Source organism: Grammomys surdaster, unplaced genomic scaffold, assembly GCF_004785775.1.
Source record: "Grammomys surdaster isolate TR1022 unplaced genomic scaffold, NIH_TR_1.0 169, whole genome shotgun sequence".
NCBI lineage: Eukaryota > Metazoa > Chordata > Mammalia > Rodentia > Muridae > Grammomys > Grammomys surdaster.
Genome location: NW_021604617.1, coordinates 2,326,505 through 2,339,498, shown reverse-complemented (window position 1 = coordinate 2,339,498; position 12,994 = coordinate 2,326,505). Strand labels below are relative to the sequence as shown.

General features: G+C 41.1%; 1 protein-coding gene across 1 annotated transcript in view; it reads left to right on the top strand.

The window, feature by feature from the left end:
- Kat2b (lysine acetyltransferase 2B) overlaps positions 1 to 12,994 on the top strand; it is a 99,879-nt gene that overhangs the window by 66,251 nt on the left and 20,634 nt on the right. The window contains exons 7-10 of the mRNA XM_028766602.1: positions 1,587 to 1,693; positions 4,793 to 4,915; positions 8,479 to 8,615; positions 12,741 to 12,949. Coding sequence (XP_028622435.1) covers positions 1,587 to 1,693; positions 4,793 to 4,915; positions 8,479 to 8,615; positions 12,741 to 12,949 — 576 coding nt within the window. The remainder of the gene's footprint in view (positions 1 to 1,586; positions 1,694 to 4,792; positions 4,916 to 8,478; positions 8,616 to 12,740; positions 12,950 to 12,994) is intronic.

The window sequence follows — 12,994 nt, the reverse complement described above, 5'->3', positions numbered from 1 at the left end:
TAGATCTGGTTTCTTGTACTGGTTCTAATGTGTGCATCTTCCCTACTCTCTTGTGTTGTTACAAGATTCCTTCCTCGTTTTTCTTTCTCTCTCTTTCTACTCCCTTTGATTAATTTCTCACCCATCCTCTTTTTTCTCTTTCCCTCCTTCTCTGTGTTTCTATTTCTTCTCTCTGAATTGAAATGGGAAAAAAACTAATCTGTGCTGACATTGGGTATTTATTGCTGTTGGCCTCCAATTGCTGTTGAGATCTAGTTGATTTAGTGTGTTGTGAAGTGAGTACAGTCACTCACCACTGGTCTCAATTCAGACCCTGCTGTTTAGTAGTCATGGGAATATGGAATGCTTACTCAATCTCTCTGTACTTTACATGTTTCCATGGTGCAGTGGATTCTGTTTCACAGTGGCTTTCTGAGGCTCAACTTAGGACATCAATCCCTCACTACACTGTCAAGTAATAAGAGTTATGTAATAAGGAGATTTGTAATCACAGAGGTGGTGGGGTGATTCAGTGTGACCTTCCAGAAGCTCCAGGAGCAGAGCAGCCATGGTGCAGGTGTCTAATCAGTACAAAACAACACTGGTGGTGACGATGCCAATGCCCTCTACATAGACAACTGGAATCCGCTGTGTGCCTCACTAAGGACATATCATCTGATTAGTACTCTGTAGCCAGTGCCCTACCAAGCTATGTAGGGGTAAAAGGAGATGTTTGTAGAAACACAATCTATATTTGAATACACAGGAATGCCCATTTGAATCCATCACTAGCATCATAATTCTAATGTATTTTGTAGTTGAAGTGGGGACCCCGTTGCTTGTTGATGGTTGCTATGGATGGATGTTCTGGATAAATTAAATTAATGGTCTATTTTTTTATTTATTTTAAAAAAAATTTTATTTTACGTGAGTGCATGTTTTGCCTCAGTGTATATCTGTGCACCATGTGCATGCCTGGTGTCCCTAGAAGCCCGAAGAGGGCATGTCACCGAACCTGAAATTTCAGATGTTTGTGAAGGCTGGGAATTGAATCTGTTTCCTGTGCAAGAGCTGCCAATGCTCTTGGCCTCTCAGCCATTTTTCTTGCTCCTGTTTTTAATTAAAAATATTGTTATTAACTCTTTGAGAATTTCATATATTTTGATCATTTTCATCTCCACTAATTACTCCCAGATTCACCCTCAGATCTATCCTTTGTGTCCTCTTTTATTTTTACATGACCCATCAAGTCCAATTTGTACTGCCCCTATACTTCTCATTGTGGGGATATCTATTGGAGAATGATTGACCTACCAGGATCCAGACCCTTGAAACTGATTTTTCCCTGCCCAGAAGCCATCTGTTTGGGTGGGAGGCTTTTGAGCCTGGATTGTCGAGCTGTTTGATCTTGCACAGGTCTTGTATAGGCATTTGCAGATGCTGTGGGTTACTGAGTGTAGTGGTTCTTCATGTCCAGAGAACGTTGTATTGATTCAGTCCTTCCTGACACCCGGCTCTTACTGTCTTTTTTGTTCCCTCTTCTTCTGAGCCTTGAGGAATATTTATAATTTTTAGAAGCCAGCTCTTGTTATTATTTCTGTGCCTAGGTTTCTGTCCATGTTGGAAGAAGAAGTGTATAGTCAAAACTCTCCTATCTGGGATCAGGATTTTCTCTCAGCCTCTTCCAGAACCAGCCCACTAGGAATCCAAACAGGTACATTCCTTTTATATAAATTGGAAAGCAACCAGGAAGCTTAATCCAGGGTATTAGCTGTAATGTTATATTTATTTGTGTTTCTCATAAGGAAATAGATGACTAGAGCCTGTAAGTCTGGTATCTGTATCACTATTAATGAAGAGCAAGTGGGTACTAACTCAAATTCTGCAACTGTGTCTGTGTTGATGAGCAGTGCAAGCACGAACCATACAGCTGAAGCCACATTAAACACAGGAAGTCTTAGTTTTCATAGTCTGATTAATGGAGGGCCAAATTTCAGGCAGCTCCTCTCTGTCAGAAGATGCTGACCTTTTTTAACATGTTTCTATTAGCAATTGTATTTATTTTCTTTTCTGTTGCTGTGATAAAATACTCTGATAAAAAGCAATCTAGGTGATAAAGGGCTTTGTGAGGGGTGTATTTTGGCTTGTAATTCTAGGGGAACAGTCTATTATGACTGGGAAACCATGACAGCAGGCAGAGAAAGCGGTTTATCACATTTCATCCTTACACAGAGAATTGAGAGAAAGAAAACAGGGGTCAAGGCATAAAACCTCAAAGCTAACGCCATCCCTCAGTGAGTGTGCTGTCTCCAGCAGGTGTTTGCTTCCTAATGATTTTATAACCACTCAAAACAGCACTGCCAGCCGGAATGGATTGTTTAACTCTATGAGCCTATTGGGGGAGAGGAGGATTGTATATTCAAAATGCAGTAACAATTGTTGGCAAGATGCATCCAGTCCAGGAATCAAGCCTCAGTTTGGCTTCTTCAACTGTGATATCTATTTTCTGAAAGATGGTAGGATTATGGGTACAAGAAGGCTATCTTGCTTTCAGTATGTAAAGCACTTCTCAATGAGGCCAGATTGTTTTTGCTTTTATCTTTAGCAGTGCCAAGTCCATCTTTATAATGTACTAGGAGTTTCTACATACATATATGTATTGTTTGAGGTGACATTGTTGCTTAGTTCTTTGATGAAAGATCTCTGGAAAATCTCTTCCTGTTTGTGAACACTCCTTTTGACCTTTGCCTGATTAAACTCCTCTCCTTTTGTTTAACTTCTGGTCAGGTTGCTGCCATGGCACAGAACGGATAAGGCAGAGGTTGTCTCTGTGGCTAAGATTGTACCTTTAAGCTAGGCCATTCATCCTGGCATTGCATGAAGCCACTGAGAAGTGAGCTGTCATCTCCCGTTATCCTGTAATTAAACTGTGTTCTTTTCTGGGAAAGTAGAATGTAATCACCTAAATTGCCATGTCTGCACACCCATGATAAATGGCTGTCATAACAATGACTCTGAAGTTCTGTCAGCTATTTCAGGGTCTTCTAGATCCCCGGAGCTTCTTCCTTTCACATTGCTTCTATATGCTTGGAGATTCAGAACCCTGTATGCTAGGAGCCTCTATACCACCTCTGCTTTTTAACACATTCCAAGCCGTCTTTTAGAGGTGCAGATGGCAAAAATCACCCTATGTTTCCCAGATTAGCCTTAAAGTCTTGGGCTGAAGCAACTTTCTGTTAGGTACCTGGAACTGCAGATGCCGCTATACCCCATTTGTATTGTGATTCAGTTGCCTACAGTTAGAAGCATCAGGGATTGGTGGCTCATTGTCATCTGGGTTGCTTATTCAAATCTCCTGACTTGGCTGCTGGGAATATCTGCAGAGTGAACCACTACTGACTAAGAAATGTCAGTGAATGACTTCTTTGGCTACCCATGTTGTAGTGTTCCTGAGAGTGTTCACTACCTACCGTCTCTCACCTCTTCAGCTACAAATCAATGCCACACCCAGCAAAAGCAACAGCCTACAGTGGAAAGCACCAACACAATTTATTTGGAAATAAAACTCAGATGTTCATAGCAGTTATAAGCTTAACACAGAACATTCCAGTCTTAGGTTACGACACGCTTAACAATAAATAAGAATTGCTCCCTTCCCATTCACTCTGGGTGTGTGTGTGTGTGTTTGTGTGTTGAGGCAGAGGACACACACACACACACACACACACACACACACATACACACCTCCTCATACCCCTGCTAAATCAACTTTTTTTTGTTGTTGTTGCTGTGATGAAACACCATGACAAAAAACAATTTAGAAGGGTTTATTTTGGCTTACTCTTCCAGAGGGTGAGAGTCCATGATTGCAGGAAAGGTGTGGGAGCTGGTGGCAGGAGCAGGAAGGTGGCTAATCACATTTCATTTTCATGGGAAGCAGAGAAGGCAGGAAGGGAGTGGGACGGGGCTGTAAAACTTCAAGCCTGTCTTCAGTGATACACTTTCTTCATCAAAGTTGTACCTCAGTGTTAAATAACCTCCCCAGGCTGGACCAAATATAAAGAGTCCACAGAGAACATTTCTCACTCATATTACCATACCTACAATATTATGTATTTTCTCAGAAATCAATTCACAATTACAAATATTTCTACTTATCAACTCTTCTCAGAGCAAAGTACATTCTCTTACACGAGAATGGTGTTCTTGTTAAAGACAGTAAGTGCATCTGGATGCAATGCTATCTAATGGATAGGCTGCCTTTTTTTTTTTTTTTTTTGCCTCTTTTTGGTAAAACAGCACATTAATAATCTCTAGCCTGTTACTGTGGAGACCTCTGACTTTCTTCACTACAGGGAAGGTTCATCACAGGAACATCTTTTTGGCTTTGTCAATACCCACCATCGGCAATTCTGCTCACAAAGTTCAGCCTCCACATTCAGTCTTCCTTTACCTAGTTTTATCATGATGGCTACCAAATGGTGACTTGTTTATTTATTGAATGATTGATTTGATTTTTAAAAGCGCAAGCACCTGTCCTTATTGACTTCATGGTGTATGTCTTCATTTAAAGATCTTTACTGTCTTGTTTGCTCACTATTTTATCAGTATGAGCTCGGCTACATCATTACTTTGTTTAGTGAGTTATAATCTATGACTGTCTAGGATTTTCATGTTCTGCATTTTTATTATAGCATGGCTTTTATGGTGTTAGGCAGTCATAAGATGGCCTCATGGTCTCACATGTCCTTGAGTCTTGTTATCAAAGAAAGGAGCCATCTAACACCTTCTTTTTTTTTCCCTCTTGGGGCAGTGATCAGTCCTCCTGTTACTGGGACAGCATTGTTTGGTTCAAATTCCACTTCCCATGAGCAGATCAATGGAGGGAGAACAAGTCCTGGATGCAGAAGTTCTTCTGGGCTTGAAGTAAACCCAGGTAAGCTACAAAGGGAGTAAGAGAGCACTGCAGCTCACACTGGGAGCTCAGTCAGTGGCAGAGCTAGATTTAAACCAGGTGTTTCCCCACAACATTAATGGGTGGATGTTCCTTTGCATTAGACTTTGGGGGTGTACTGCTGTGTAACAAACAAGCCAGCAGTGCAGAACTGTAACTATAAAAACTTGCTGTTAAAGCACCTATGTGGTATGTTCTTTGGCAGTCATCAGATTTCTGCGAGTCTCATTCAATTTGGCCTGGGTTTACCCAAAACTCTGTGGCTTGGCTAAAGCACTTAAAGGGGAAGCAGCTTTCCTTCATGTGTATCTCCTTCTTCTCTAGGGATGTTGTCCTGTACACATGTTCTTGAGACAGTAGCATCACCACAGGACATTCTGAGATACTCAGTGTTGTCTATAGGCGGCACTGCTTGTTGCTGCCCAGCCTGAAACCCTTACAGTGCACTAAATAAACCTGTTTCCCTTCTGAAAACAAAAGAAATAGTCTCTTGAGATGGAGACTCTGCCTTATTCTGGCATCCAAAAGTCACATGGTTGTATTTGGAGTCACAGGAGGGGAGAAATGAAGAAACGCTAATGGCAACTCTTGCAGGAAAGATTTTAAAGTTGACATGAAAATCATGGAATATGATAACTTCTTGGTCAAAAATCTAAAGATAATCCTTGCTTATCTTCAAAACCAATATCCACAGAGTTGGTACAATTGGAATGAAGCCATATATGAAGCCTTCTTTATAGGCTGTGTTCTCTGTAGTCCTCTGTTTTTTAAAGATAGTGAGTACGGTGTGGAAGTGTGTTAAGTGGGCTTCATATTTGAGGAAAAAATTGCATTTGGGTACTGAAAAGTTACTACTTTCTTCTTTTTTAAGTGAACAACCCCTCAAGTATTTCTGTGTAGTGCTGCTGTTCTAGAAATTGTTATACAGACCAGGCTGCCCTCAAACTCACAGAGATCTGCCTACCTTTGCAATGTTAGGATTAAAGGCATGCGGCACCATTCCTGACTTCAAGTTACTATTTGTACTTTTCACTCAGTTATTGGACTGGGGAGGATGCTCAATGGTAGAGTGCTTATTTGGAACATATAAAGCTCTGAGTTCTAGCCTCAACAATACACAGATGTGTGCGCAAGCGCGTGCATACACCACAGATACAAAAATAAATGCAAGTAATAATAGTAAAAGGAAAAAATGCCAGAAAAAAAAATCAAGTGTGACTATAGAAAGGAGAAAAGTCATGACAAGCTGGATGTGGAAATACTAACTATAATCCCAGCATTTGAGAAACCGAGATAGGAGGATTTTAGGATTGACTTTGCTTTCATAGTGAGTCAAAGGCCAGACACATTTACATGAAACTCCGATTTAAGAAAGCAAAAGGAAGGGCTGGAGAGATGGCTCAGTGGTTAAGAGCACTAACTGCTCTTCCAGAGGTCCTGAGTTCAAATCCCAGCAACCACATGATGGTTCACAACCATCCGTAATGAGATTCGATGCCCTCTTCTGGTGTGTCTGAAGACAGCTACAGTGTACTCATAAGTAAAATAAATAAATCTTTAAACAAACAAAAAAAGAAAGCAAAAGGAAAAGCTACTATGTTCCACATGTTCAGGAGGAACATGGGAGAATGCTCTCTGTGCCTTTGCATACTTTCCCCAGCCAGTGCCTTGCTGACCTTTTGAAGTACCATTTTTAAGGTAAAAGAATCCAAACTCCACCCTTCCAAATTATGACCTGTATGTGTTAAAGTGGACCATTTTGTAATGAGAGAAGAAAATTCACTATTTAAAATTTATTTATTTAACTTTTTAGTATTTTTCCATTGTATGTGTATGGTATACACATGAGTGTATGTGGTATACACATGTGTGGAACTCTTAAGATTGATGTTAGGAATCTTCCTCTGCGAACAGTGGTGGTACACGCCTTTAGATCCAGCACTTGAGAGGCAGAGGCAGGCAAATCTCTGAGTTCAAAGCCAGGCTGGTTTACAGAGCATGCTCCAGGACAACCAGAGATACACAGAGAAATCCTGTTTCAAACAACAAACAAATAAACAAAGCAAACAAGAAACACAAACAAAACAAAATGGACCTTTCCACTTTATTCCCTGAGGCCAGATCTTTCAATTGAACCCAAAGCTCACAGAGAAAGGCTAGTCTACCAATTCCTGCTTACTGTAGAGATATTGGGTTTCTCCTTCCAAGGGCTGGAATTACAAGTAGGTCACCACGACTGCCTGGCTTTTGTGGGTTCTAAAGATGTGAATATTGATTCACGCATTTGTAAGGCAAGTACTGTTACCATAACCATCTCTCCCGCACCATTTTGTTTACTAAAAACAAAACATTTTTCTAGTATTTTTCAAATATATAAAAAACTACCTAAGTATAATATACGAGCATGCATGTGAACACCTGTTGTGTAACGTGTAGATGGAGGTTAAATAATCAGATCAACCAGCGTTGAACGTTTGAAAAACAAACCTTAATTCTTATATCAAGCAGACAAAAAGTCCCCTAGGCTTGGGCTGCTGGATGCTCAGGATTATTCTACCCCAGCATTGGAAAACACAGATTCTTGTTAGGAAGACATTGCAGATTTATAACCCCCCCTGCAAAACAACAACAACAACGACAATAATAACAACAAACTTCTCATTTGAGGCTATTAAAACAGTCTTTAACAATCTTTGACATCATGGATTTCTGAGTTCAAGGCCATCCTGGTCTGCAAAGTGAGTTCCAGGACAGCCAGGGCTATACAGAGAAACCCTGTCTAGAAAAACAAACAAGAAAGAAAGAAAGGAAAAGAAAGAAAAAGAAAGAAAGAAAAAACAATTTTTGACATCTACGATCATAGGATGTATTAAAGCTTTGAACTCATTGTGTAGTCAATGACAACCTTTAGCTCTCAATCCTCCAATAATAACAGAAACCAAGCTCTAAGTCTACAAAAAAATATATACGTTTAAGCCTGAAAAGATGGTCCAGTGTTTAAGAGCCCTGGCTGCTCTTGCAGGGGACCCATGTTTGGTTCCTAGTACCCATGTCAGACAGCTCCCAATTGCCTGTAACTCTGGAGGATCTGACACCCTCATACAGACATGGATCGAGGCAAAACAGCAGTGCACATGACATCAAAGTAAATAAAAAAAAAATAAGATGAAGAAACATGCTTTCATAACTCATTTGTCAAGTTGAAAGTCATTGTAGAAAATAGGCAATCTTTAATATGGATGTGGAATTGGCAGTGGTGGTGCTCTCCCTTCGTCTCTTCCACCACTACCCTTTCTCCTCCTGGGACAGCCATTAGTGCTATTAGAAAATTAGGTCTGAGACCAGTGTGATAACATACACCTATTATTCAGCAGGTGTATTACCACAAGTTTGAAGCTAACCTGAGCTATATAGACCAGCCAGGGACACATGGCAAGACCTCCTCTCACTCCATGTCTCCTCCCCAAATAAGTTAGACTCATCAGTATGTATTTTCCATTTCAAACCATCTTTTTTTTTTTTTCCTTTTATTTTGAACATCACAGGAGAAAAGAGGAAAATGAACAACTCTCATGCTCCAGAGGAGGCCAAAAGATCTCGAGTGATGGGAGATATTCCTGTGGAATTGATCAGTGAGGTCATGTCTACCATCACAGACCCTGCAGGGATGCTTGGACCAGAGGTCAGCAGGGTGAACCAGGCACACAGCTGGGAGGGCCCTTCTGGTCTCCCTGCCATACTAGCTGTCAGAGATGAGTGTGGGGTACTGAGAACACACTGCTGGTCACCTGTAACCTGAAGATCACTCTAGGGAAGGCAGGAATGGCTAACCAAAATGCGATTCCCTTTGATAAATGTCAATTAGAAGACCACAAACTACAGTTTCAAGTAGTTGGAAACTTTTCCATATTGAAGAATTTCAAGCCTCTATCAGTAATACAAAAAACAAACAAAAACAAAAACAACAACAAAAAAAACCATATAGACTGTGAGATTCATCAGTGATCACCTCCCATTTCTCCTTTTTACCTCCTTTTTCCTTTCCTGTGAACCTTTTAGAGTCATTTCAGAATTCCAAACAGATGTAATAATACCTCACACCTAGTGAATTTGCTTGTGTTTCATATGAAATCAATTCTCTTACGTAATCGCCTGAGTTAGCACTTAGGAAATTTAACTTCATTATAAGGTTCTCTGGTTTAGGGTTGGCAGACTAGCCTACCAGTCAGATCTGCTATTCAGCTTGTGAGCTCAAGTAATTCGGTGTCAGCTTCTAACTAGCTAGGAGTAAAGGTGTGTCCTGGCAGTTTAGGCTTGAACTAGTTCTTATGGCCTGTGTTATCTCTTTACCATTACACATAGAAAAATGGAATCATTGAAGCTTGAGGATGTGTGTCTTGCAAAACAAAATGTTCATCTCTTGACTTTTCACTGGAAAGTTTGCTGACTTGTGGCCTAATATGCAACCCCCCATGTCCAGTGGCCATCTTACCGATTTATGCTATTCATAACATGCATTGTTGTTAGAGGTTCAGTTAAGAACCAAGCATGGCATTCAGTTTTCATTTCTTCATCTTTTTCCTTCCTTCCTTCCTTCCTTCCTTCCTTCCTCCCTTCCTTCCTCCCTCCCTCCCTCCCTCCCTCCCTCCTTCCCTTCCTCCCTCCCCCTCCCTCTCTCCCATCCCCTTCCTCTCTTTCTTTTTCTTTTTTCTTGGACATGTCTCCTGTAGTCTTGGCTGATTTTGGACCCACTATATAGCCAGGATTAATGACCTTAAATCACCACCATGCTAGGTTCATGTGTTGCTAGGGATCAAATCCAGGGCTTGCTGTAGGCCAGCAAGCACCTTAACTCTGAGCCATATCCCAGGCTCCTTAGTCTCCTTTAACTCAAAGCCATTCTCCGAGCCTTTCCTCCTCTCTTACAATGTTGCCTTTTTGAGGAGCCTTTTGTCAATTTTTGCATAATGTCTCTGTTTGGATCTGTGTAACAGTTTAGATCAATCCAGGTAAAACATTTTGGTTGAAAGTATTGCGCTCATCTTATTGCAAGATATCCAGGAACAGGGAGGCTTAAGACATTTCCAGGAAATGAAGACATGGCCTGAGTAGTACTGTATAAACAACTTCTATCTTTTTGGTGTGGCTTTGCTTGATTAAATCAGCAAGTTTCATACTGCTCCGTTTTTGTGACTCTTATTAATGCCAAGGATAATTTGGAGAATTGAGTGTTGCAACAGAACCATCTCATAAAATTCTTTCCTTCTGGACTGACTGTCTAAGTCTGTGGGGACCTAAAGCTGACCTCCTTCTGTGTATGGGCTTTAGGGATTTCGTAACTTCACACATGAGCAGAGCTTGGCCTGCTCAGATGAAACATGGGGAGGCACTCTCCCATTTCACAATCTGTTCCTGCAGTTGGTAGAGTACCAGCATGCCCAAGGAAGCTGCTACAGTTTGAGACAGTTTTGTAAGTTAGTTGTTAAATTCTTGGTCCCTTGAAGTATCTACCACAGTGATATCCAGTCACCTGGACAAACAACTAAGAGCCCTCAAAGCTAGTGCTGTCTTTAGGACTTTTTTCCCCCAGCATAGCTGTTTGTCAAAGATTTCCTTGCCCAGCATGAGGTATATTAAAGCATGAGGTGTTTGCTGGCTCTAGGCCATGTAGCCTGCTGTGAGTTAAGTCTGGATCAATAGATACTTCTAGAAAGAAAAGTGTCTTCCAAAAAGAGATGCTAAAAATATAAACATGTCTGCTGCTTTATGGTGCATTTCAAGAATTTGGAACCTGTTATCTTAATGGTGTTTATGTATTTTTATTTTGATTGCTTCTACGTTATTATTAAATTGTGTGAGTGAGCCACTCATGCATAGAGGCTAGGGGACGACGTTCAGGAGTCAGTTCTTTCCTTTAGTTGTGGATTCTGGGCCTCAAACTGAAGTCATCAGTTTTGTGCAGTGAACACTCTCACCTGATAATCCACCTTATTAGTTCTCTTAAAAACAAACATGGATTTATTTAATGTGCCTGTGTGTGTATGTGTTCATGCACCCATGGAGACACCCATGCCATGGTGTGAATATGGAGGTTAGAGGCCAGTGTGAGGGGATCATTTTTCTCTTTCCATCAGATGGGTCTTTCTCCAGGCATTGAACTTAAGTTGTCAGGTTTTGTGTCAAGCACCCATACCTGCTGAGCCATCTCACTGTTCTCGCAGTTCAAAATTTTTATATTTATTTATTTATTTATTTATTTATTTATTTATTTATTTATTTATTTATGGCATATGTCTGAGTATATGCCATGTATGTGTGGCTACCCACAGAAGCTAGAAAGGGGCCTTGGCTCCCTTGGAGCTGGAGCTGAAGGCACTTGTGAGCCTCCCAATACGGGTGCTTGAAACCAAGTCTGGGTTCCCTGTAGAACAGCAGGCACTGTGAACTGCTGAGCCTTTTCTCAAGCCCCCCACCCTCTGCAAAGTTGGAAGATCATGCCAAATATTCTATACTAGTGTGTCTATGTCTTCTTGTATACTACAACAGCAACTGAGTCAGAGAGAGAGAGAGAGAGAGAGAGAGAGAGAGAGAGAGAGAGAGAATGTGATTAAAAGTATCTAAAATATTTTATCTTCTTGTTTAAATTATGTACATGTGTCTCTGTGTGGGATTATGTATATGTGTGAGCGCATGCTTTAGGAGGCCAGAGGAGGGTGTTAGATACACTGGACTGGAGATACAGGCAGTTGTGAGCTACTCAGTGTGTATTTTGTAGGATCCACACTTGGGTCCACTTGAAGTGCAGTGCATGTTCTTAACCACAGAGCTGTCTTTCTAACACCCTAAAATATTGTCTTAAAGATAACTCTTGCATTGATACATGTGTTCACATAAGCACGGCAGGACATTGGTGCCCATGTGTGGCAGTTTCTCTCTCTCAATACAAAAACAAACAAACAACCCAAAACCCACTGTTGGCCACCAGATCCACTTGAACTCCCCAGTGCTGGAGATCCTGCTCCCTGGTCCTCCGGTTGTGAGGCAAGTGCTTTAGTCACTGTGCTACCTCCTCAGATCTTCTAAGACATTTTCTATAGGTTCTCTTACTGAACAGTTTTCCTAGTCAGAAGTGATGTATATACTTTCTGTCACTGGGAAAGCTAAGGCAGGAGGATGTTAGTTCAAGGCCAGCTTATACTACATAACAACACCCTGTTGCCAAAACAACAGCAAAAACGTTTTCTGATGCCTGATCCATATAAAATATAATGTACATGCACATATTAACTTTTCATAATGCTAATTTATCTACTTAACTCATTCATTTATTTTTGTGTATGTGGTTTCCCATGCCTATGTATGCGTAAGGGCCAGATGAGGGTATTCGGTATCTTCCCCTACAACTTTCCTTCAAGCCTTTCAAGACAGGGTCTCAGCCTGGGCCTTCTTATTTTCTTGGCTAGGCTGGAAGCCAGCAAGTCCCAGTGACCCTTCAGTCTATGCCTTTTTTGGAGCTGGGGTTACAAGTGTACAAAAGAATGCTCCTGGCTTGTTCCATTGATATTGGGATCTAAACTCCAGTCTGCTGGATTATATACAGTAAACCCTTTTAACTGCTGAGACATCTACCTGGCCTACTTAATCACCTTTCTATCTTGTCTTCATAACTTGTGGGGTGGAGATGCACAGGTGGTCTTGTGCACATGTGTTTAAGACCTTATTAGAACATGGAAAGATTTCATGTGATCTAGTCCACCACTTTCAAAGAAAAGCCCTTTGTAATCTATTCTTGTCTTCTGTATCCTAGACCAATTTTCTGTCAGCACACTCAGCCAGAGATGAGGCGGCAAGGCTGGAAGAACGCAGGGGTGTCATTGAGTTCCATGTGGTGGGCAATTCCCTGAACCAGAAACCAAACAAGAAGATCCTGATGTGGCTGGTGGGCCTACAGAATGTGTTTTCCCACCAGCTGCCCCGAATGCCCAAAGAGTACATCACACGGCTCGTCTTTGACCCGTAAGTTCAACTCATTCTTCCTTATTCCTTCTTTTTTTTTTTTTT